The sequence below is a fragment of the Plutella xylostella genome, chromosome 9, assembly GCF_932276165.1.
Source record: "Plutella xylostella chromosome 9, ilPluXylo3.1, whole genome shotgun sequence".
Classification (NCBI taxonomy): domain Eukaryota; kingdom Metazoa; phylum Arthropoda; class Insecta; order Lepidoptera; family Plutellidae; genus Plutella; species Plutella xylostella.
The window spans coordinates 11717027-11743341 of record NC_063989.1 but is presented as its reverse complement, the minus strand read 5'-3'; the positions used below and the strand labels follow the sequence as shown (position 1 = coordinate 11743341).

Here is a 26315-nt window from a genome sequence, read left to right as displayed (position 1 = left end):
CTGAGGTAGTACCTACCTAGGTTACCAAACTATGTTAAAAATAAAAATACCGAACTACTTACCTATCTATTGAACAGATTTGTCCGTAAATAAAGGTAAAAGTAGAACCATTTCCGTTTTCATTTCTTTTTTGTCGGACTGTACCTATAGGTATACTTAAGATTTTTCGTTCAAAATTGTCCGCCTACGATAATCATTGATATTATTCAGATAAATTCAAGAATAAGATAAAACAGTGTCATAACATATTGAGTAGCGATTTGCATTAGACATTTGCAAAGTTAGTAAAGACCTAGAGCGCCACTTGACCACACTATAAAATGGGGCTGCTCGTTTTACTAAGCACAATATTTATAGTGCAACATACAGTTGCTATTCAAGTTAGGGTGGATCCCTTGGTTCTGATTGACCAGGGTCTGATTAGGGGACAGAGGGCTCTCGATGGCGACTATTCATCTTTTCTAGGCATCCCGTATGCCCAAGTGGACACCGCTAATCCTTTTGGCGTAAGTGTATACTTACCTACTTTCTTGAGTGTTGTTTTATTTAATTTGTGTTTGTTTGCTTTTCATAAACATTCTTTGAGCAATTTTTCCCCCCTCCCATCTGGCGTAGATGTGAAAACATCTAGGGCGATACACCTACGCCTATGGCCCCGTTAGGTAGAAGGTGAGTATTTATGTGCACAGCTTAATGTCAAGGCTATACTTACTTATTACACATAATTTTATTGTTCCAGGCGTCCTTACCAGCTCCAAAATTCGACAACGTTTTCAATGCTAGTGATGGGAATATCGCATGTCCACAAGACCACAAAAAAACATCCGAACAAACCATTGACTGTCTTCGACTGAACGTCTTCGTCCCCTCCAAGGCAACTCAGGTCAATCCTCTCCCTGTGCTGGTGTATATTCACGGAGGAGGTTTCGTAGATGGCTTTGCTTCCTACGACTCACCCACCGGACACAATTTGGTCGCTCAGGATATAATTGTGGTGTCCATCAACTACCGACTAGGACCATACGGGTTCCTGTGTCTCGACATCCCTGAGGTACCAGGCAATCAAGGACTCAAAGATCAGTACACGGCCCTTAAGTGGGTGAACGAAAACATCGCGAAATTCGGCGGAAACCCACGAGAAGTGACCATTGCAGGAGAAAGTGCTGGTTCCATCTCTGTTTTGTTTCAACTGTACGCTGACAAGGAAAAGCTGTTCAATAAGGTCATTGCCGAAAGTGGAACGATACAAAGTCCTGGTCTGTTCGTTGAGAGTGACCCGCAAGCTGCTATAAAGCTTGCCGGGAATCTTGGATTCGTCACAGAGGACACAAAGCAAGCATTGGAGTTTCTTTCAAACACATCTACAGACTTGGTCATTGGAGCTTCTTCTAAATTGGGCGCGAGACTTCTGCCGTGCGTAGAGAAAGAGTTTGCTGGTGTAGAAAGTTTCATTCCCGCTGCATACGCAGCAGACGCACCCAAAAAAGTAAAAAATACACCGGTATTAATAGGTGTGAACACTTGCGAATGGATTGGTATGGGTACCGTAGATCCTTTAGCTATAGAAAAAAGACTATCGGAATTGAACTTAGCTGGTGACGAGTTGAAAGAAGCAGCTGCCGTTCTCAAGCATTTTTACTTTGGAGATGAGGATATTACGGAGGAGACATTACGGACGTTGGACCACATTCTATCGGATATTTCATTCGTGTATCCCACGGAGTTAGCAATTACGAAGCTGTTGGGTGAAGGGGCGGGTCCGATATACCAGTACGTGTTTAGTTTCGTGAGCGAGAACGACAAGGGAGATGCCGGGCTCGCCGCTCACGCTGCTGAACTCAAATACGTGTTCGCTAGCGGACACGACAAGTTCAATGAAGAGGAGAAGATCGTCTCTGATCACTTCACTTACTTGTGGTCAAATTTCATTAAGTACGGGTAAGTTTCACAGTTTAATTATTAAAGTACCCTATTATTATACTAGATTACAGATCCAAATTTTAATATGGATAGTTACCATAGAATAACAAGTAGTTACGTAATATACTTACCAATATATTTTTTTGTTAAGTCTGCCCAGAGGCCCGCCCTTTTGATTCAAATATTCAGAAGTTTCAAAACAAAACAAAAAAAACGTTTGTCTATGGTGGACAGGAGGTAGAACTTTATTTTATCTATGGTGTTTGGATATGGAAACGGAAATAGGATGATATATTTGCAGTTGGCAGCACTGCATTGTCGATAGATATTTTCTCAGAATATTAATCCGAGAGACAATAATTATTATTCTGAGATAGCTAAATTCTATCCCCCTAAAACTTACAGAACGTTTTAGCTAATGAACTGTTTTGTCTATGCTTAAAATGCCTATGTATTATGTGCATAAGGCATACATGTATACTAGTCCACGCGACGTTGTTATTTTATGGGCATATAAAACTTATTATTAATTTTTTCCTTCGTGAAAAAGCTAAAATAGTTAACTATTTAAGTTTTTTTTTCAGAAATCCAACTCCAAAGGAGACTGAGGAAATACCGTTCATTTGGGAACCGATCACCACAGTTACCAGACCATACGTGAACATCGATGTTGCACTGACGGCCAGGAGTCGCTTCCAGCACGAGAAAATGGCATTCTGGGAACTCTTTTACAAGCAATATGTACAAGACAAACATACTAGTATATTTTAATTAATTTTAACTATGCTTTTTCAAGTAATAAAACGGCTGCAATAATAAATATTCCTTTTTTAATGATCAGTCGCTACAAATATACAGTGTTGCAAAAAGGGTATACTAAGCCGAAACCAGCATGTGCAGCAGGTAATATCTAAGCCCGAATCTGTAATCAAAATTTCAAAATGCGCGAAAATTTTTTATTCTCTATTGTAAAATGTCCCGTGACCAACTACCTACCATTTTCTATTATCCATAGAATGGAGAATAATTTTGATTTCAGATTCGGGCTTAGATATTACCTGCTGCACATGCTATTTTGGTATAGTAGGGATAATCCTATTTTTATGTGTTGCTTATGCGCTGATTTGATAAAAGGTGGGTGTCACACGATTCAAATGATAAGTGTGCACCGGTCATCAAAATCAATATTTTCGCAACATCATGCACCTAGATATAGATAGGTAAGTACTTCAGATTTTTTGTTCAAAATGGTACCTACCTCTGATAAATAATCATTGAGATAAGTTCAAGATAAAATGCCTATCATACAAAAGTCGAGTAGCGATTTACCACATGCAGAGGCAAAGATATTATCTACCTACCTGTTGAGACGGCAGCACCCAGACTTTGTGTAAAATGGGGCTCCTTATTGTGTTATTAAGTATTCTGCTTATAGTGCAGCATACCGTTGCTATAGAAGTTAGGGTGGATCCCTTGGTTCTGATTGATCAGGGCCTGGTAAGGGGACAGAGGGCCTTGGATGGTGACTACTCGTCTTTTCTAGGCATCCCATATGCCCAAGTCGACACAGCTAATCCTTTTGGGGTAAGTGTGTTGTTTTGTTTTTGTGAACTTTATAGGGTAACGTAACGTACCTTGGGACGCTTGTACCTCGGGACATTGATTGTATTTTAAAAACCGGCTAAATAAACACATTAAAATTCTACCCTAGGTATAGTATTTTACTCGCTTGGCAAAACTAGTGAGTCTCGTGATCATACCAGCATCGAGTGTGTGTTGAAGACAATATGAAGTTTTTTGGAGTCAAAAGTAGCTTTTGTATAGTTTTTTGTGTTGCTTTATCTCATTGAGGCATGCTCAAAATAAAGACATGGATGTCACGTATAACTTTTCAGTTATTTAATTTTATGGCATGGCAATTATCTGAAAGATTCCTATTAATTAAAAATAAAGATATTTAAATTTTGGTTAAATATTGCTTTTTTGTACCTTGGGACACGATTAAATTTGTACCTTGGGACACTGTTTCCTATGGCTTTGTACTATGGAAAATGCAAACATCTAAATAACGCCTTATATCTCTGTTCTTATTAGTGCCAGAGTGAAACTAGACAGAAGAGAGATGCAGTAAATCAATAAGAACAGAGATATAAAGCGTTATTTAGAAGTTTGCATTTTCCATAGTACAAAGCTATAGGAAACAGTGTCCCAAGGTACAAACGTGTAACGTACCTTGGGTCAAAACAAGCCTTTTTACTTTTATCTTAATTTAATAAAATCTGCCCACACTAAAGCTTTAGCACAAATACTAGTGATAATAGATTATATATCCTACCGAATAAAGAAAATTTCACATTAATATCTTAGTTATACGCTGCGATAGCTTCATTCAAAGTTGGGGTAGTCGAAAATGTCCCTAGGTACGTTACGTTACCCTATGCATATGACACAACCTACTTAGGTAAAATAAGAATCTGAATCAATCTGGAAAGGTGGTATGTTAAGATAAGAAGAATTCTGTTCACTATTTACTCTTTATTGTTACAGACATCTTTACCAGCTCCAAAATTCAACAACGTTTTCAATGCAAGTGACGGAAACATCGCATGCCCACAAACCAGTAGAAAAACATCTCAAACTACCCTTGACTGCCTACGTCTTAACATCTTCGTTCCCTCTAAAGCGACCCACAACAATCCTCTTCCCGTGCTGGTGTTTATTCACGGAGGCACTTACGTAGACGGCTACGCCTCCTACGATTCTCCAACTGGACACAATCTGGTCGCTCAGGATATAATTGTGGTGTCCATCAACTATCGGCTGGGACCATACGGGTTCCTGTGCCTCGACGTGCCTGAAGTACCAGGCAATCAGGGACTCAAAGATCAGTACATGGCTCTCAAATGGGTAAACGAAAACATCGCGCAATTTGGTGGAAACCCCCGTGACGTCACCATCTCCGGGGAGAGTGCTGGAGCCATCTCGACGATGTTCCAGCTGTACGCTGATACGGAGAAGTTATTCAGCCAAGTTATTTCTCAGAGCGGAGTGATACAAATTGTTGGTTATTTCAGTGAGGGAGACCCACAGGCCGCTATCAAGCTCGCGGAGAATCTTGGATTCATCACCGAGGATACGAACCAAGCATTGGAGTTTCTTTCAAACACGTCTACAGATTTGGTCATTGGAGCAATGACTAATTTGAACCTAAGATTTCTGCCGTGCATAGAGAAAGAATTTGCGGGAGTAGAAAATTTCATCCCGCCTTCATATGCTGTAAAAGTTCCGGAAAAAATAAGAAATACACCGATATTGATTGGAGTCAATACTTGCGAATGGTGTGGTACGGGTAGAGTGGGTCCTTTAGCTATCGAAAATGCTCTATCCTACTTTAATTTATCTGACAAAGCATTAAAGGATGCTACTGACGTCCTCAAGCATTTCTACTTTGGAGATGAGGATATTACTGAGGAAACATTATTGACATTGGACCACATACTATCAGATATTACATTCGTGTATCCCTCAGAGTTGGCAATGGCGAAATTACTAAGTGAAGGCGCGGGACCCATATACCAGTATGTATTTAGTTTCGCCAGTGCGAACGACCGCGGCGCACCCGGGCTCGCCACACATGCTGCCGAACTCAAATACGTATTTGCTAACGGATACGATACATTTAACGAAGAGGAGAAAATCGTATCTGATCACTTCACTTATTTGTGGTCAAACTTTATTAAGTACGGGTAAGTTATTATTCAAATTTATCGTTTTGCAATTTATTCACCTTAGAATAATAGAGCCCGCGCTTTTGATGTAGTAAGTAGGAAGGAAGTGGAATTTGTCTATGGTCTTCGGATATGGAAACAGGAAACCAAGGAAACAGACACTTTGGCAGTTGGCAGCACTGTAAATAAAAGATGTGGCACTCAGAATAATAATAATTATTATTTACTAGCGAATATCCACAAAACGTTTTAACAACTCATTTGTTAAATTCCCTTCCAGAAACCCAACTCCAGAGGTGACTGAGGAAATCCCCTTCGCTTGGGAGCCGATCACCACAGACACCAGACCGTACGTGAACATCGACGTGGCACTGACGGCCGGGAGTCGCTTCCAACACGAACAGATGGCGTTCTGGGAGCTATTCTACAAGCAATTTGTACCAGCTAAACAGAATGGGTTATTTTAATTGATTTTAAAGATTAATTTGCAGATGCATAATATTACCTATTAGCTGATGATGATGGTGTCGGATGGTAAAGATTAAACTTATCATAACTTATCAGGATTTTTATCTCTACATGTTTCTGTAACCTCTACCTACCACTTGACTTGCACAACAAGTGCAAATCGATAAACGTAAATAAATAGAAGGTGTTTATGATCAAAGAAATAAACATACCTACAGCATCGTTATGACATTAAAAATGCTCTATTATTTTTGCATAATGGTAGTAATATCATACCGTATCAAAAGCAGGTAAAAAACAAAGTCAAGTTGTATATTACATCATTTCATTTATTCGCTCAACTTATTGACAAATTTTGAAAATCACAGTTATTTATTTTTGACATTTCTGTTTTGTGTAATCGTGTTACTATTACAATACAACAGGTTGTCATGTTTATGGGAAAATGGGTACAAAATGGTGTTTCACTTTAAATTTATATATTGGCCACAGTACATTATATTATTGAGTAATAATTACATTAATAAGATAACACATAGATCGGATTCACTCTTTTAAAAATCATCAATCAAAGCCTTGACAGTGACACGATAAAAGGCGAATATAATACTAAAGGACAAGGTAAAAGGGTTCAGAGCTACATAACAAGTGAGCAAGATCGAGGCGAGAACAAAACCGACTAATGTTTTTATCACGAAGCAAATAAACACATCAAAACCACTAGAGAAAAATATACAAGTGAACAAATTAGTTATATTGTGATAGTAAAAAAGCACGAATGTGTAAGAAACAGGTAACACAAAGATGTCCGGAAACAGTTTTTATAGACATAAAAAAAATATATAAATGGCGTTTTCCTCCTTCCTGCATTTCCACTTACAATTTACTTAGATACATTAAAATGGTGGGTTGGTACTTCGCGTTTCAAATGAAAATGGGACCTTCATTTACAACTGTACATGGCGGCACTAACTCGCACGTACTACTTATATAAAAGTAATGTGATGTACGCAATACACAGTTCATCATAGGAATAAAACTTCTAATAATTTTATACAGACCGTAAATATTGCAGGCTCCGCGATCACATTATCATTTAAAACCCGTTGTAGCTAATATTTATATACAATACCAACGATTTTAATAGACTTTCTTATCACGCGAGTCACCTACGTGTGACAAGGTTCTAACGAGAGCCGGGCGGGCTCCACTCGGTACTACAGGGTCCCGCGGGACTAGTAATCATAAAATAAACGGCTCCACTTAGAACCGTGTCGCAGTACTTTTTACACCTTTATTGCATTCAATTACCAATCTACTGCAAACATACATATTGTTCAAAAGTGCTACCTTTAAACACCTACCAAATACATGTTTCATCGAATAGGGAAACGATATAGGATACAATTTCACCGGCCAATCAGAAACACTCCGTATTCATAAATACAATAAGCCAATCAATTTTAATAATAATAATATTTTGTTTAATTCTTAAGACATGGATAGATTTAGACATGAGCTTTATTTCAAATATCTAGTTAATAATTTATACATTACAACATAACTTGCAAAACAATGTAGACAAACACACTTGACTCCAAGCATAGACGCATACCGGTATATCTCATCTAAAATACGAAACTACTCAACGCGCAAAAAGCGTCCTTTACATCACCGTAACCTAACACATGACCGCGGCACTAACTAGCCGCGAGGGAAAAACAAAATTAGGATCGAATATCGTCTTGAGATCAATCATAGTAAACGAAGGGGTTTGAATCCGTGGATTCTCTTATTTACGAACACATCCGCCGACCACTGTCACTAGATGGCAGCACGCCACAAATCACAATCACTGCCCCCTATCGGCGGCTTTGCGAACTAGGCTGGCAGCCCCAAAATCACTGCCACCTAGCGGCGTTACCCCGCACTACGTCATCACTCGGCGTAGAACTCAAAGATGTGTGTTCCTTGCGATGTGTCTTTGGTATAGAGGTCGCTGGCGGCGGGGCACTAGGCTTGCTTGACGCGTTTCCTCGGGGGCCCTATGGGCGGGATCTGCTGTTGTTGGGTGGCGAGCGCGCGGAACGCCTCGGCTATGAGGTGCGGGTGCGACGAGATCATGTTCTTCCAGCCGGCCGTGTCCATCACGTCCGTTGCGTGACTCCTGTGGAGAGGGAAAGGGTTAGATTGACAGAAGGTAAGTTAAAAAGTGTGATATGCTTTGTTATACAACTACAAAGCAGATGGGAGGGAAGTAAACCGTTATAGGTCATACGAGGATTGGGCTATAAGTATCCATCTCTTGTGGCTCTTATTATCATAATCCTGGCACTCTACCAGCCATTTCCATCATTTCCTCTCGAGACTTCCTCCGTCCCAGCGGATATCGGCTTCTCCCCAGATATGTCCGGCTAACTGCCACTTTACTCAAATGTTTTACCACCCCTTGAAGACTCTCATCTAATGATGCCATTAGACCGTACGCTACAGTAAGTAATTCTACATAGTACATACGTGTTAATAAAGTCAATGGTCTGCGCCTTGAGCTGGTCGGCGGAGTGCAGGTCGGCCAGCACCAGCGTGTCCGCCGCTGACTCCACGGACAGCGACTGACAGAGAGCTTCTTCGCACATCACCTTGAGCCGCTCTAGCGCGTACTGGAATGAGGAGAGGGGGGGATTAATATTGGGGGACCATAGGGGGCAGTCAGAGCCTGTATGTTTGTGGGTGCTAGACTGTTGATATACCTATCTACATAATTTTTATTATACATAAGTAATTATACATACACTACAACCAATCACAAGGCAGAAGATACCAATACGGGTCAAACCGAATGTTTGCCCTTGGCGAGACTCGAACCCGTGATATTGTGCACCGGAAGCTTGGTACGAAGTCGTCAAGAAATTAGATAAATATTAGGTGAAAGGGCTTCATTCTTGTTAGACTAAGGCACCTCAATAGTGTCTTCGTAGTTTAATCTATTGAGGGTTAATATAAGTTATACAGTTGTACTGCTCCTTAGGATAGGGCTATGTCGAGCAGTGGACAATCTAAGTTTGTAAAAAACCTTCTTCGAAACCTTCTATATTAGTAAGTTTAAGTATATGATACTTCAGGAGCCTGTGGTTTCTACAAAACAAACTATCTATCTTTAACCCATCAGAGGTTCACCAAATTTCTTCCGTCCACAAAGCGCTCGAAGGGTGTAAAACGAAACTGGCAGTTAGTCACTAAAGGGTTAAACCGTGGCTCGCTTGTCTCGCTACACTCACTTTGTCGGCGGCGGCGAGCAGGTCGTCGGCCATCTTGTCCAGGTTGGGCGCGCGCCCCGTGTAGATGAAGCGGAGCATCTCGCGTAGCACCTGAAGAATGAGGAGATATGGGGGTTAGACACATAATAAATAACATTTGATAGATGAACTGGCAGCAGTTTGGTCATGAATACCCGAAAACCAAATCTAAAAATAAGGTCTTACTGCGATACGTTTTTAAGTAAGGTGGCCCACATTTAGGGTGCCTTTCTACCAGAGATTTGCTATGCAGCTACATCTGCGATGGTGTGAAAGAATCAGTTCCCACCAGCGCTGTCCATCAATCATATTAATTGGTCCACATAAACGCATTCATAGCAACGTATCATAGCACATCTCTGACAATAAAGCACCCTTACTGCCAGTTTCTATATCTCTATCTATCCATAATTGATAACTGATAGTTACTTTCATACGATTTTGACATTATCAAAAGTAGCAATCTGTCAAAATCGTATGAAAGTAACTACCAGTTATAGATAGATAGAGTTATAGAAACTGGCAGTTAGCCGCATCATATCAAATTGATACTATCAATAGCTAAAGCTATGTGGTCGACATGTGACGGTGTAGTTACCTCGGTGTCTATAGCTAAAGCTATGTGGTCGACAAATAGACAAGATAGTGTACATACCTCGTGGTCGACGTCGGTGATGTCGACGCGGTTGCGCTTGCGCTCCTCCATCTCGTGCTCGAACATGGCCGCGAACACCGGGCTCCGCGCTAAAAATAATAATATTACACTGCTTATTGCTTTGTTGATGAAAAGTAGGTGTTATATTAATAAGCAAAGCGGAGACACATACTGATTTTATAAAGTTGTAAGGCAATTAATGTTAACCTAACATCTCTTTAAGGTTGTTTTTCCAAAACACGTTACAGATTCTGTCGTTGTGATAATTCAAATTTGTTAAATCTACTTTTTCATACCAAGAACCTATAATCTAATTAAGACTAGCCCCAGTAATACGCTTTATAAGCTTTTAAGAAAAGCAAAAGTTATCTAAACGAAAACGCTCGAATTAACGGAACGAAATGATTAAGTTTAGAAGGCTAGCTAATCTAACCAACTGCGACAATCGATTGTGTATTTAAACAACCCTTTTCTTTTCAAAATTTGCGCTTTTTTGATAACTAAAGAAAGATACAATTAACACACGAATCGTCGAAACCTCACAAACAAGTCACACGCTCAACAGATGGTTTTGTCATGTTCAGGCGTTTTGGTGAGTCTGGCACTGACTTATCCTATGAGTAGGTACCGACCCAACTCAACCCCGCTCCAACCTTGTCAAGATATGACAGTGCGGCCTCGAATACTCAAACCGTTATTTCAGGGACTTCTAACTAATATAATAACAAATAAACAGTATATAATAAATTGTTTTTACAACGTTTTTACCGTAAACAGTGAAGGTCAAACTGTGGGCATGGAATTTACGATATTGTCGTGTTCGAAGCCAATTTGCGATAAGGAACCGTACTGTGACTGTGCTAGCGTGAATTATTACAAATTACTTAAAACTGGAGTGGATTTAAATATAAAGTTTTGTTGTGTTGGCGATGTTATCTTGATAACCTACAAGGTTACTTATTTGTTTGATTTCAGCCACTTCCGTTTACTTACATAAAAGTATAAAATAAGGTTTTCTGTATTAGTTTTAAATCCTTTTTATCGAGGATGATAAAACATCCTTTTAAAATGATGTATGTATAGAGACGGTATGTCATATTCATAAATGCTTTACAACATATTATTATAAGAACCACAATTAAAACTGATTAGTTGCACAACACCAACAAGGAAATCAAACAGGAAAAATGCATCTAGGCGAGATAAGTAACACTAGTTAGCTAAGGATGTTATTTTAAAACAATCATTAGCTCAATCAATAAGCAATAATATAAAGTACTGTAAACTAAAACATATGTTATATCTACTCATAAAAACGCAACATGATAATGAAACTTATTCAGGGTTGAATTTAACTCAACTCCACTATCAGTCAACTCTCGAAACGATCCTCGCCAAGAATAAGAATCTAGCCCTCCTTATAAGATGCTCCTATACATGCCCTTCGAAACACGAGTATAAATACCCAACACTGCAACCGCCCTAATCTCTGTCACATTACCACTATGGTAAGTACCTTTCTATCTATCTATCTACCACCCACGGCTCCAACAGCTTCCCCCCTGCACTACTTTTAGCCTTAAATAGCCACGGGAATCCTTCAAAAGCTCCTATACTTCGGCCGATTAGAGAATACGTTTTTGACGTTTGTGTATGTCTCGTAAGTAAAGTAGGTATTCCTTTGCAGTCATCAAATATCAATGGGATTTCGAATGTCAAAAACTCATTCTCTTAACGGCCTTACGAGTACTATAGAGCTAGCACTCACCGGGGTATCGACGTGGCGGTCCACTGGGTCGCGGAAGTGTGACAGTTGCCATCGACACGACAAGAAGAAGAAGAAGCACTCACCGGCCAGTATCGCCTTGTGCGCCTGGAACTCGCGGCCGCCGACTGCCAGCGTCACGTCGGAGAAGCGCTCGTTGTCGAACAGCGCGCCCAGGTCGTCCGACAGCCGGCACTCCGGCACCTGGAGAATACAAGAATAGAATAGAATATCATTGTACTCGACGTAAAAAAAAATCGATAGTGTTATATTACTCTACCACTATTTCACAAAGTCTCAGTCACTGAGGAGAACACATGACGAAAAAAACAGAGTGAAAGATATTGCTGTGATTGGTGGATGATTGGATATACGTTTGAGATTTGACATATTATAATATGTCAATAACATTATAATGTGGCAGCATTACACCAAGCCTAGCATGGGACAAGGCGCTCTCAAGACTGCGAGCGCGTGACGCAAGATTTTTGTCACATCTTGTTTTGCGGGTATTGCGCTCCGTGCTAGATAATTACGCTGCAGGAATATTTTCACTGTAGTCATGCGGTCCTGGTAGTTATTACATTACCATTTGTAGGACAAACCTACATAGCTTTAATAATAATCAAATTTCTATGGCGCTGCCACTGAGTAGCTGAATATTTTGACGAGCGAACACAGTATACTTCTCAGAACTTTCATATTATTTATCACGTAAAATCTATAGGTTTGCAATTCTGTATAAATTTCCTGGTATCACCGTCGCTTTATCACGACAGCAGGCCTTTTAATCGCTCGAAAATATATGAACCTATGTGGTATAAAGACTATGTATATTCTTAAAAAATAAACCTAACCTAACCGTACCTACTTTACGATATATCTCACCTTAAACTGTACAACGTTGCTCTGGCCGCTGATGTTGATGCTGTCGGCTACCACGGACACCTCGCAGAATATCGTGAGCTTGTCCTCGGGCAGCAGTCCGTTTGCCTCGTCTAGTAGGAAATCTCTGGAATTGCGGAAACGGTGGAGGTTAGCGCTGGATGTTTGAAGAGCCTATCCTTGGACCCTGCTAGGGCAATGTGAGGTTGACTTTTGCTTGGATTTTTTTGTGCAATGATGAACATTTACTATGGAAAGATACACACTTAAGTAGTTTGAAGGAAGAAAGTTTCGAAGACATCTCAACAGATATTTTATAATGATGAAGATTCATAGAAGTAAGCTCACTGTAGTAGGGTTGTTTGTTGTGAAACAGGCAATGAACATTTTAAGTTCGTAGAAATGTTTTCCTTCATAATAAAAGCTGTAAGCAATTACAGGAATTCCGAAAACTTTCGAGGTCGGACCAAATAAAAGCTTTGTTTCTATGAATTCCCATTTTTTGTTAATAAAAGAGCAACAGGTAACAGGTACAGAAGGTTTTTTTGGTTAAAGGTTTCAGGCTGAAATTTCTAAGTTGAAAAAGTGAGTAAGTACCTAAGTAGAAAGTATAATTAAGAAAATTTAGAAACTGTTCTTATTTCTTTTCAACTGCTTAGGCAGAAAGCATAATTGTAAATATACTTTTTATCTTCTATCGCGATAGCATTCAAAATTACATAGTTCTCGTCAACTATCCAAACTTTCCTACACAAACTGATAGTGGGTGTTGCACGAAGTGACTGAACTTCGGTGGACATCAATTTGCCATTTTAATGGACTTGTGTAAGTTGTGCCACAGACAGGACGCTCGCTGGACGCAAATTGAGGGATACATGTTATCATGTTCTTAGAATATTCGTACGACATACATAAAGTTCCCAAAGATAACAGATTCGTGAAAAAATGGGGCAGTCTAGTATTTGTTGAGAAGTCTATGATAATAATACTAACAAATGCGAAACTTACAGAAATTTAGGGTACATTCCACCTACCCCTGCTGTATTAATGCCCTCTATATTTGACCCACCGAGCATATTTCAGTACATAATAATGATAAAAATACTGCCCTATTCGTCCTGTCCTTCCTTTCAATTGTTTTCCCGAGGGAATTCTGGGATAAAAGAAAATACGTTTGATGTCACATTCCAGCCTCAACTACCTCCACACAATACAAAACTCGCAAACATAAAACTAAACGCCGCTATACTAACTCAGTCGGAGGCAAACAGTTTGTCTACTGGAAACGCAGAGCTATGCATTGCAGTGCGAATAAATATTATCAAGTTAACAAGTTTATTATATTCAATGTTCTCGACCATAAACCACAAATCCTTGTTAACATATTAATAAATGACTAATATAATTACGTGCTAAGCCATTCGAGATACATGTACGAATGATTAATTACTGACTGGTACAAAATGTACGAGTATGTTGTGTGCGTATAATTGTAACAACTTACTTATGTATTATTTCAATTTAAATACTTTCAATCTGTTTACTTATGAATTAAAAATGTGTTTCTTTCTTTCTTTCAATTAATACCTACATATCACGAAGATGAGTCTGTAGAATGCAGTGAAATTAAACTAAATCTTAACAGTTGAAGTCCCTCTTTCTTTCAATTAATAGCTACCACGAACATGAGTCTGTAGACTACAGTAAAATTTAACTAAATCTTAAAAGTTTAAGTACCTCTTTAGTCGTAATTTTGAAACCTAGCAATCTAGACGTAATGAATAATGTTATTTCAGTCCGTAACCTCAGTAACGTACAAGTAGGTAATAAAATAAAGCTACTGAAACCGCGATCCATTCTTAGAAATCCTGTAAGGCCATGCTCAATACATTGGTTATTTGTTATGATTTGACTCCGTATTGGAGGTCAAGCTATAATAGTTAGCAATAATATTTCTACGGCAAATTACATTGTGGTGAGCCAGCAAGGCAGTTTGATGTGATGAATCTACGAAGGTTTAACAGAAGCTTCATATATCAAATATATATTTGATAAATGCATTTATTTATGTGCTTACGTAATATCCAAACCACAAGCTTTTCGCTATAGAACGCGAATCGTATCGGCTATTGCCACTAATTATAATTAAAACGTAAAACATACTGAAATCAGTAAAAATATCTTTGAGAGTCTATAAGTATTCTTCTTTCAATATTTCCAGAGTGTTTCTAGAAGCCGAATGTAATGAAAGTCACTGTAGCGATGGGTCGCCACGACATCGGTGTCCCAGTTACATAAAATAAAATCACATTCTTGTATCTATGGTATAGAATGTTACATAATACCTATTCCCTTCAGAGAAATCAGAGGTGACCCGCAACCCCTGCGTTTTGCTAATTATTGGTATTCCAGAGGAAGTTAATCTAGTGAGTGTTCTCGAGCGGAGACCACGAACTGGAAAGCGTAGCGAGGGACGCCCTCCGGCCCGTTAAGAACCCACGACTCATGACAAGGAGTACCGGGGACATATAGTGGAAGATGCCTATGTCCAGCAGAGCACGATTACATGCTAATAATGATGATCATCAAAGAGAATCAGTCAAAATAATAATTGAAACGTGTGCCTAAGTATTCCCGTATAGTAACAACGGTGGGTATTAAAGGTGGGCCTTCAGATGGATATAAAATTAGACTCATAGCTTCGAAATTAGGGCATGTCCTCGTTTTGTTACATCGACGGCTCAGTACGTACGGTATCCTTCTAGTCATTTGGTTATGAGTCAATGTAATCGGTCCATTAGGTGAGGTTTTTAATTGAATATTGTGTGCTTCTAGCGCCATGGTCATTTTCAATGTTCATAGCCGTGGTATGTATAAAATGTAACATTGTATGTAAGCATATAATTATGACATGATTATGATGTAGATTATCATGACTTATGACCTGATTATGATAAGTATTTTATCCGTGTTTTAACTAAATGTTTTTCCACTAGAATATAGGGCAAACGAAAACCACGAACGTATACCTAGGTAATTAAATATGATCGATGTATTTTTTCACGCATTTCCTCGTAAGCACTTATCATGCAAAATGTGTAAATAAATTCCAGATGACGTGAGTACTTACGGGAAACGATCGACATGCGATAACGTTAAATTTTAACCCTTACTGCTAACGATACATGATCTAAACTCTAGTAGAATATAAGTTATGTGCTGATTCGTACATAAATCAACATAAAACACGTTATCTATGAAACTAAACTATTTAATGGGAACACAAGTACACACGTACGTACGTAAGTATGACGACCGTCATCGTATTTATACTATATTTTTACATTTTATTTCTAAAAACTACATCTAATTTATTGACGGAATTTGGGCACATTTATATAGTAGATAGCTTGTATGTTCTAAGAATTTTAATGGTTAACGCAAACAAAAACGTTCCAGTTATTTTACATACAAATACAATACAATACCGGTACAGTAACTAGCTATCCTTGTTTAGACGACAGAAGAAGAAAAGTTTCAGATTATAGTTCAAAAACTTTTAGAAACTTTATTGTACACTGAAAGCGTGTTGTACAATTTTTTTTGTGTTATCCATAATACGTATTTTAGGTAAACAAATTAGTCGATGGTAGTTCAGATAAGCTGGTTGCACTACATTAAAGACATTAAAGCTTTTACGAGCAATCAAATAACTAAGCCCGTTTGAACGGTTCACCGCTTACCTTAAACACGGTAAAATTACGAAAACAGTAATAAAGACCACGAAAAGACAAGCGTAGAGTGGGACGCCCTCTATCTAGTTGGAGCTGTAGCTGTCCTTGGGAGTGGCCTATGTCCAGTGTAACAATTAGGATTGCCTTTCCACCAGAGATGTGCTATGTAGCTATTCTGCAATGATGCGAAAGAAAGCTGTCCCCACCAGTGTTATGCTTGTTGGAACAATGTACATGATCCTATCCGATCGATAGCAACGTAATCCATAGCACATATCAGGTAGAAAAGCACCCTTACGGGCTGATGATAAAACAAAAAACAGTTGAACCAACCTTCTGATAAACTTTTTGAATCCCCAGTCCTTGCCTTGCACGAATCTGTAGGCGCGCTGCGACTCCATCGCCTTTGTCTCTTCTCTCTTCGCGTTCAGTATGGAGAACTTGAACTTGGCACGCACTTCCGATTTATTACACGACACTAACAACAGATATAACGATAGGTAGTCTTTGCTCTCCTCGTCTAGTCCTTTGGGGTTCACTCGGAGGCACCACTTTAGTTTGTCACTGGCACCCGCGGAGAATGTCGATGATTTTAGCACTTCACCCATCTCTTCGCGACAGAAACTGAAATTGTTTATCGTCCACATGTAGCTGAATTTCACCACCTTGACCTGGAACAAAGGAGAGGAAGGGTTATTGATGTGGGCTAGAATAGTCTAGACATATTGGTGAGGCGGCTAGTCAAATAGTAGTGTCGATTGTACAATGTACAATATATTATTATCTCCTAGGGCCTTAAGCATCAAAGGGGCTTATAAATATTTAATAAAAAATATACATTATATTTAGAAATACTTTAAATCAATATAGATAACAGACGCAGAACATAAGATATAAAATTTCAATTCGTGATTTTTCTCCCCATTCCGCCGATAACAAACGAGATATTTCTACTTCCATTGCTCAATACTTAGATAACTAACTGTTATCGAGGTTCCAATCTAAACACCAACTGTAATCCAGTCCTATGCCCTGGCATTTCGTATCACCGACCGCGCTTTGCCGTGAATTATGAAACACTTTCACAACACCCTACGGGCTTAGTTCACTCAAGTACTCGGTACTTGTTTGGGTGTTTAGTAGACAAAGACGGAACTATAAAACACAGAGCTCCCGCCGGCGGAAAGCGATACATAATGGAGTGACATAAATCAGTCTGCGCCTCGTAACGAGATGTCCTAAGACGACCTTCCCGTATTCTATAAATCTCCGGGACAGATGAAAAAGTGCACAAACACAATCAAGTTAAAAGAGGACCGCTCTTTTGTTCCTAATTGGCCGCTGACAGCTCCGGGACTCGCTTTACGACTATGCTTTATGGCGTATAAAATCTGAACCAAACAGTCGAGACGTCCGAAGGTCCCGATCCAAGGTCCCCGCGTCCTCTTTCTGATCCGTTACGAGGTGACCACTACTCTGGGATTTCGGGTGTTACAATTAGCACATTCGGCGGCACGTGACGTGACGCTGGGTAAGCACGTGGTAATTAGTCGCTGGTGCTCAACCTGCGGGCCGCGGGCCGTGCTGGCAGGTCGTTGACCCGTCGCTTGCAGCTCGGGCTGGGGTCTTCGGCCGGTCGGCGACCCGCGCCAAGGCCGGCCCATCCTGGACTTAGATAACCATTCGCAGATTCCACCGCGCCCGTATACGGACCGAGGGCGACAGATTTATCGCCGACGACTCACCCGTTTAGAGCGACTCTACTGTTTTGCTACTTCTTTGCAGCAAACCGCTACAGTGAATAACAAAGTTTGTAAACGGATGAAATTGTAAACTAACCTGATCATACTCCATAATCACATTTACCTAGCAAAATGCCCTTTCATCCCACGCTTTCAAAGGAGCTATTTACGTGCAACGCAATATGCACGGTATCAAGAAGGAAATTGAAACCGAGTGACATGCGCGGAAAATTTCTGCAAAGTTCACAGTTCCATGTTATTTACGGGCGTGATTTCCGCAGCGGGTTGCATCCACTGCTGTGTGGGAGTGAGTCTGTAGCCGAGCACGTGTGGGGCGAGGGGCGATGGATGCCGGCGAGTGGGCGGCGCGCCCGTGCAGCCGGCACGTGGCAACCTCCGCCAAGGTGATGCCTTATCACCCCTGTTGCTAGCTACACGCGTTACTGATTCATACTCAACCAAGCAAAGCATTGAGTGTGAAAGAATCCGAGAGCTACACTGACTAGAGCTCACCAGCGAATCAAACCATAACCAACGGCCAACTTCTACTTGATTGATTGACAGGAATTGTTCGCCAACACCATGGGAAAGCGCCGCGACGCAATACAACAATAAATGTAATTGCCGACGCCGATTTCAGATATATACCTCCGTTAATAACGGAACCGCAGACCAAAATTAAAAGACGTCCGAGCAAAACCTTATAATAAGTAGTGTTTCGCGGCAAAAACACCGTTACCGGCGTTGGACTAAATAAGTTTTTGTCGAAAAACGTCAAAGAAGGCGATACCCGATCGTCCAACGGTCGCTCTAGATGCTCGACCCATGACCAGGAAACATGCCGTTTAAACTACAGCAACTTCCCAAATACATTAGCGAAAACATTTTATTTTCATTTAATCAAGCAGCGCCTACTGTGTTGTGTAATCATTTCTTTTAGCAAGTTTACGAGTACTAAAAGAAACATTTCGCGTTTATCGCATGCAAACTCATGATAACTTCGGTGCGGATTTGAGTGACGTCCTAAACGTTATGTAATGTGTGTGAGCGGTCCGCATAGCGTCAAGGTTTGCGCAACAAATGCCCTGCTGAATCACTGAAGCACACTAAACTGCCAGCTTGCGGATTGGGGACATCTGAAAGATTCCGCAGCGGCCATCGCGTTTCAACATTTGAAAACAGAACAGAACGTGACACGGAGATTCCGATCTGATCTTGGAGCACGCACACTTCCTGATCAGTTAAACAGTTTTCAAGTTCACAGATAAGGTTCGTTAAACAGAATTATCGCCGCCTATTTGTGGGTGTCGAGATGAGTCGTATACGACTATTATTTACGACAGTGGCCGCGGTTTATAGCCACTCCGGCGCTGGCGTGTAGGTACCGTATTCTATTTCCAACTATTCTTTGAACGAGGAGTCACATATTTTTGAAACTTTGAAATAATTTTACCATGAGATATATTAGTCAAAGAAGATAGAATAAGAACCACTGGCATATTTGATCAATTATGTTACGTTTAAAACGTAAATATTATACAAAGTAAACAAGTTCATATGCAAACACATCGTGTGGGTGTGAGTTTTAAAATGGAAATTTTCTAAACTGCTGTCAATAGCCGAGCCTCCATGATTGGAACATGGAAATCATATCGGAGAGCTAAATAGTTTTGCCGCAGTCATTGACTTTATAGTACCAGTGGCATATGTTGGAATGGGACAAAATAATATTGCGACCGGTTTGAGTGACAGAGACAGAGGTCGTGATAGTCCTCGATGTAACAGAGCTGAGAATTCAGAGTCAGTTTGAGTGAAATTGAATCACGATAGTTTGTTAGAGTTTGCGTCCAACTAGCGCCGACAGTATCGTTTAGGAAAGTTAGATGTACTAATCCTTAGAATTATGCTCAGACACTAACTCTATCTATAGCTAGTTAATACCTAGTAGTCTTTAGCGACAATCGCCCCAAAATCTAATTATACATTAATTTACTCAATAATTTCCAGGATAATCCATATCAAGAGCCAAAATATTACATTTTTCAGCTCTAAAATTAAGATTTATCCGCTTCAGAATCAGGCACATTGTCCTAAAATGCATATACAACATGGAGAGCAGCGGCCATGCCCGCATTTCGGCAAGTCACGGCTGGCTTGCCGCTTGCCGCCGCTTTGATACAGTTAGCAGTCCACATTAGTGAAACTTGTTTGCCAAATAGAAGATAAGCGAAGCAAACAAATTGTTACATTCGGTGTTCATGTTCATATTCGTTCCCTAGATTATTTATGACTTCCAAAACTTTTGCAGTTATTTACTAAGTTGGCTTTCGAAGCACACTATTATGATATGCATAGTGCAGTACCTTTTTTTGCTTCGTGGGGTTTAAGACTATGACTTTCCAGTTTATAGGCTCAGGTCTGGGTACATAATATGGTCCGATCATCAGCAGGTTTCCTGTCCAGAACGCTAGACCGATAAACTTGGACAAGGAAAGGCGGTGGTGGCGGACCTAGTGGTAATTGCATCTCTACCATCTGTCCTTTCAGGGTACTCATGTTTGACCCAATACGATGTATCAGATAGAGTCACAGCTGGCGTAACAGCTTCCCAAACCATCTTTTTAATCTAGCAAGAGTAGCGCTCCTAGCAGTAGCTGGTTATCGAACGCATTACCCACTGCTGGTGCTCGGCTCTCCTCCAATGAAGGATGGGTTCTAGGCCTATAGTGCGTGGTGGTGGACGTGACAGCCGATGATTGGCACATGACACCCTGGTTGCAGGACGTGATAGCCGCTGATTGGCTGACGATACCCTGGTTGGAAGACCTGATAGCCGCTGATTGGCTGGTTTCCCCCTCACCTGTGTAAAGCACCAGTTCTCGGCGACGGGCGTGTTCCCGTCGTGCAGCGGGCTGGGCACGCGGCTCACGGCCATGCCGCCGGCGCCGTTGGACGTGACGCGCGCCGACTGGGGGGGCGCCGCCGCCGGCCCGCCGCCGCCGCACTCGCTGCCCGGACCGTGCCTGCGGGAGAAGTGGATGTTAGAACTAGACAGTCAAGGGATAAAGGGATATGCTCTATGGTTGAGGACAAACCGGTTGTCAGCACCAGAGAGTCTAGGAGACAAGGTTAGGTTACGTTAGATATAAAGATTTGTTCAATGATTGCCTTTGCCCGAATCTTGCCTGCGAAATATTTTATCTTATCTACTACAGCTTATAATATTTGGCAACTTTGCACCACACCTTTGCAATCACTTTTTGTGGCATCTTCATTAAATTAGAATTTACTTTAAAGACTATATGCATAGTAGAGAGAAATAATAATACATATGCGGCAATATAAACTCGCCATCCGAAACTACAGCACCGACATAAAGAACCGGGAATACAATCACAAGACATGAACCTATCGATTTCCAGCACTTTAGCCTTTATGGAGCGAAGTTACGTGGACTTGCCGCTCCGGCCGCGACTGGGGGCTTCAATAATTCGCGGGGAAACTTCCCAACTCAACCCGACCGCGGCGCGGGACATCCAAGTTCCGGATTGGGAACCGTCGCTAGCCAACATATAGGTATAGTGTATACCTGACGAAACCCGGTTACTTATAAATAATGGCGATTGGTTAAGACTGTACGCTGTACACTTCTTTCGGCTAGTAAATAAGGCCACACAACTCTTTGTTGCAACAAAGAGTTTCTTACCGAAGCATTGTCGGCAGCATTAATCTAGTAGTGACGGCACACATGCGCTTTATTTTGTATTCGTACGCTACTCCACTTTCAAAGGGTATTTTTTGCAACGAGGCTAACAGAGTTCTGTGTCACACAAGTACTTAATTTGATACGAATCAGCATTATGAGTATAATTGAAATTGAAATACGTGCGCTTTTGAAACTGCTCTGAATTCATGTTTACACTTATTTGATTCGACGTCAAACATAATCTAAGTAGATCAGCGGAGTTACGAAACACAAAATTGGAGCTACAATTATGAACTGAAATGGAACGATTAAGTGGACGCAAGGAGCGATTATTGCGTAGGAGGACATGACATGTGTAGCCTAAATATCACAGCTCTATTGGTAAGCGAGTGACCTATTGGCCGCGCGGCTGCAACTTCTCATGGAATTGAATGCAAGGCGAAAATGTAGCAACCGCGCGCCGACCAATCAGAGGCCGGGGAGCGCCCGAACTGGCACACGGCACAGAACCACGCCACGCACCGCGCGAACAATAGAAACAAGAGGAGCCATAGATTTTCGGTTCGTCAAAATGTGTAATTGTGAATCCCCAAGTGGAACATAGTCATGACGGTCCTACGCGACTTTCACGAGCTGGGAGCGCGATGTCCAAATACGCGTTAGAATCTGTGTCAGTTTCATCACGCGTCCGCTCGCTGCGCAACCCGCGACACACGCCGCGCCGGCATCTGGGCCAGAGCTGCGCTGCTGCAGCTGCTATAAGCCGATATTACCACCTATCTATAACACATAAAGCTCCATAACAAACTTGGTGGAGCGGCTTAGCCGACGTATGCTAATAGGCATTGAAACTTGGCGACTCGGTATACCCCACCGCCGCCGCCGCCGCGCCGTGCACGTGAAGGGAAATCAGATTTGCATTACACGCCCAGCGCCCACCGCTCCATGTGACTCAGCCTAATTTGAAATCGACACGCGAAAATGTGTAACTTCATGGGGTTCCAATAACGACCGGTTTCTCAGGCGCCGAGTCCTACAACAATGCCTTGTAAAGCGCATAACGAGGTCCAGCGCAGTTAATTGCGGAATAAATAAGCGCTATCCAAAGGCTACATAGTAATTGGGTGTCAAGCTTATCTTTCGGGGAAACAACGGGCGCGTGTGGTCAGTAATTAAATGAACACAGCTGTTGTTGTCGCGCGGCCTCCGATAGCAGTCGCCATGAACTCAATATTAGAGGAGCGCCGATACCAACAAACATCACCAAATAGAACACCGGCGGGGATCTGGATTAGTACCGAAATTAGCAGCAAGAGACATCATCGCCCTGCACACTCGAGCGGCAAAATTATGTCAAACAAATAAAAAAGTGTTACAGCACTGAACAAAAGTAGGCTAAGTGAATTAATCGACGCGACCCAGAAACTGGCGATCGAGCTCACGGAGACGACTCTCGAGTGAGTCGCGCGTACATCACGTACGCAACAATAAACACCGTCATCACAATGTGGAACGACATATTTATGCTGTTGGGCGAATTATCGATAGAAAATGGCTGCGTTCCAGCGGCGATATCTCTGCAGAGTCGAATGGCCGCTCGTCGCTGCATCAATGTCGGACAATGCAACATTAGGCTCATTAGCACAGCCGAGCTGTTGAGGCGTGATGAGGCAGAGAAGAGTCCCATTAACCTGGAACCGTCTGACCTCCGGCACAAGGCGTTTGTAGCTCTACAACATATCAGTTGGGAAAAGTAGGCCTAGGAAAATATTCCGATGTGGATATTAAAATGTATATCGAGAGTATGACAGTAGGGCGCATCTAGATCTAGGTGGTGGCGAGGCCGCGCTCCCGGCGACGTATCAGCCGGGCGGCGGATTAGCGCAGATAAGATACTGCAGCGAGGACAAGCGGCTCACACGCCACCGCGACCCAGATTATATTTAACTGGACCACTCCTGCCGCGAACAATGCGTGAATCATGTCACTTGACCTGTTAGTTGCTGATAAAAGCGAGGATACGGCCCGGTAGCGGGTACAATGCGAGCTACACGTCAAGGTTGGTGGCAGTCACCGGGTGAGGTATCAAAGGAAATGGTGAAATAGTCCGCCCTGAGACCACCCACGGGCAGGGACCACCGAGGGACAACAAAAAAAAAACAACAGGCAGTGCGCATCGCATCGCATGCCGCAGCTTCCTCGCTGATTGATTACAACAACCATATTTTGTTTCTCAATGGGATTAGCCAAATTAAAAAGCTACTTCATGCAGCGCGCATCTAACAGATGCAAGTCTAATTAAGTGGATAGCACACCAGTTTTTTGCGTCATCAAAAGCAAATTTTGAATCATAATCACAAAGCTTTGGCAAATGCTTTAAATGAGTAATAGAACAGTTGCTCTATTTAGAGCTATGATATGATGACTAATACCAATTTACAAATGAGACAGCTGAATCTTATTCTCATAATCTAGATTCTTACCAGACCCAACGTCACTACATTTCTTTGCGAAAATAACATCTCTTAATCAACGAAGCCCGTCCGTTCAAAAGGCACACATTTAAAAACTCACAAGAGAACAAAAGATACAAAATAAATCCGAGAAGTTATTGCTTCAGTAATGGAACGTTCTCTCGTGAAGGGTTCAGTCGAGGTGAGGTATTTAGTTGAGTTTCTTAATTATTTTAAAAGTATTCTTCGGTTTGGGAGTGAACAACCGCGGGGAGGGCAGGGCCGTGTCACCGAGTGGCTTATTATAGCCGCCACCGACCTGCAATCCCCCTCTATATTTACGACCACCGAGACTTCGGCGGTACCGTTTCAATCATAGATTCCCCATCTTCTATTACAATATTTTTCATATTTCACGACCGTAGGTAATTTGAATTTCTTGAACCTTTTGTGGTAAAGGAATTTCTTTTGTTTATATTGACCAAGATTCTTCGTTCAAAAGCGTGCCCATGTGCTGTTTGATCGTTTATTTATTCTAAACTCTTGACACGTAACCGATATTTAGCTATCGTTGTGACATCAGCATTCTGGACAAGGCTGACCGACGCGACGTCTATTATTTAATTTGCAGCCGATTAATAAGAATCAGCTTCGAGACAATAGCATCGGAATAAGGACAGCATTGTCCGCTGGCCCTACGCGGACGAGCGCGGGGGCGGGGAGGGGAGGGGCGGGGAGGGCGGCGTGAGCATCGCCCTCTTTACGACTTTGAGTCCACGCACTGAGTCAGACGCCCTGAGCGCGACCCGCAGGGTCCTCGACTGGCTCCATCTCAAGGACGCGCTGTTTGCACTCGCCGAGCGATATCGGTCACCACGCCGCAAACAGACGATCCTCTGTTTGCAGTTCACGCCTCGCCATTACATTGATCATGTTTTCTCGAGACAAATTGGAACGAGCCCAGCCGACGCGGTAAACAGCGTTGGAGTGCAAATTAAACGCCGCATATCGCGCAAATGCAACAATTAATACACATTGATGTCATTGCTAACGCAGCAAATGAAATAAACATAGGAACGTGACCGATTGGTCGGCAGCGTTCGGGGCGTCGCTTTGTTTACGTTTGTTGCAAGCTGGTGCTGGGCAGACGTGGCTCCGATGTGCGAGCTCAAGGTGAGCGCGGGCGCATGCATCGCCGGAGTCTGCCCGGTGATACGAATTATAGAGACGATAAATGGTCGACAAGGTCGCATCAACGTCGACGCGCAAGTCAAACAAGGAAGCGCATTGTGCACGTCGGACACTTTAATAGCCTTATTGTACATGTTCGAGTCGACCACAGCGCATAGCCGGCAAATAGCTCAACTCAAGTTTAGCATGTTTATTCTCGGGTTAAGCATGTCGCAAAATGAGCTGAGAGGCGTATTAGTATATTATGAGCAGTAAAATTGCCAAGTAAACGTCACACAAATAGCACTTAAGGTGGATTCAGCGCGCGTCCGCCGCGATAGTTTACGCTCCGACCGCAGTCTATTCAACCTGGGCTAGCGGTTATCATCGCTTTTTATGTAGTCTTGCGGGCAATAAACTAGTGAGAATATTTACACGAAGGTACGGAACGGAAATTCAATATCGCCTATACAATTTAGCTCTGCGGTGGTAATATAGGTGAGGTGAGTGTCGCTCGCCTACGAGGAAAGTTTTGTGTTTCGATCTTAGCAAGTTAGAGAAGTTTCCTCTTAGTGAGCGATTCTTATTGGACGAAGAGACCCGAGGGGCAGCCGGCGGCGGCGGTGCTACCGATAATGGCTTTCCCATTTTCAGCTTTATTATCCGCAATATAACCACAGCCGAAACTTATGGTTATCTTTGCGGAGATATTTCGAGATTTTCCGAGCACGTGCGCGCAAAAAATAAGGGGGATTATAGGACGTTGAACAGTTTTTGGTACGTGCTGTTGTGC

The 26315-nt window shown here is 41.8% G+C and overlaps 3 protein-coding genes across 7 annotated transcripts in view; 2 read left to right on the top strand and 1 right to left on the bottom strand.

Moving 5' to 3' along the window:
- The first annotated feature begins 246 nt into the window (after positions 1-246).
- LOC105389647 (esterase FE4) lies at positions 247-2740 on the top strand. Its single transcript, XM_011560794.3, has 3 exons — positions 247-506; positions 740-1938; positions 2505-2740. Exons 1-3 carry the CDS (start codon positions 321-323, stop codon positions 2689-2691), a joined length of 1572 nt encoding a protein of 523 aa, XP_011559096.3. The 5' UTR covers positions 247-320; the 3' UTR covers positions 2692-2740.
- A 496-nt stretch (positions 2741-3236) lies between these two features.
- Positions 3237-6208, top strand: LOC125488532 (esterase FE4-like). The gene is made up of 3 exons (XM_011560811.3): positions 3237-3504; positions 4468-5666; positions 5929-6208. Exons 1-3 carry the CDS (start codon positions 3316-3318, stop codon positions 6113-6115), a joined length of 1575 nt encoding a protein of 524 aa, XP_011559113.3. The 5' UTR covers positions 3237-3315; the 3' UTR covers positions 6116-6208.
- Positions 6209-6427: 219 nt separating this feature from the next.
- Positions 6428-26315, bottom strand: part of LOC105389648 (protein roadkill) — a 58432-nt gene continuing 38544 nt past the window's right edge. For all 5 annotated transcript variants that reach the window (XM_038122469.2, XM_038122460.2, XM_038122453.2 and 2 more), the window contains 8 exons: positions 21054-21216; positions 16785-17122; positions 12721-12844; positions 11919-12036; positions 10068-10156; positions 9395-9484; positions 8634-8776; positions 6428-8283 (listed from right to left, as the gene is read on the bottom strand). In XM_038122469.2, the coding sequence (XP_037978397.1) occupies positions 8130-8283; positions 8634-8776; positions 9395-9484; positions 10068-10156; positions 11919-12036; positions 12721-12844; positions 16785-17122; positions 21054-21128 (1131 nt within the window). In that variant the 5' untranslated portion in view covers positions 21129-21216 and the 3' untranslated portion in view covers positions 6428-8129. The remainder of the gene's footprint in view (positions 8284-8633; positions 8777-9394; positions 9485-10067; positions 10157-11918; positions 12037-12720; positions 12845-16784; positions 17123-21053; positions 21217-26315) is intronic.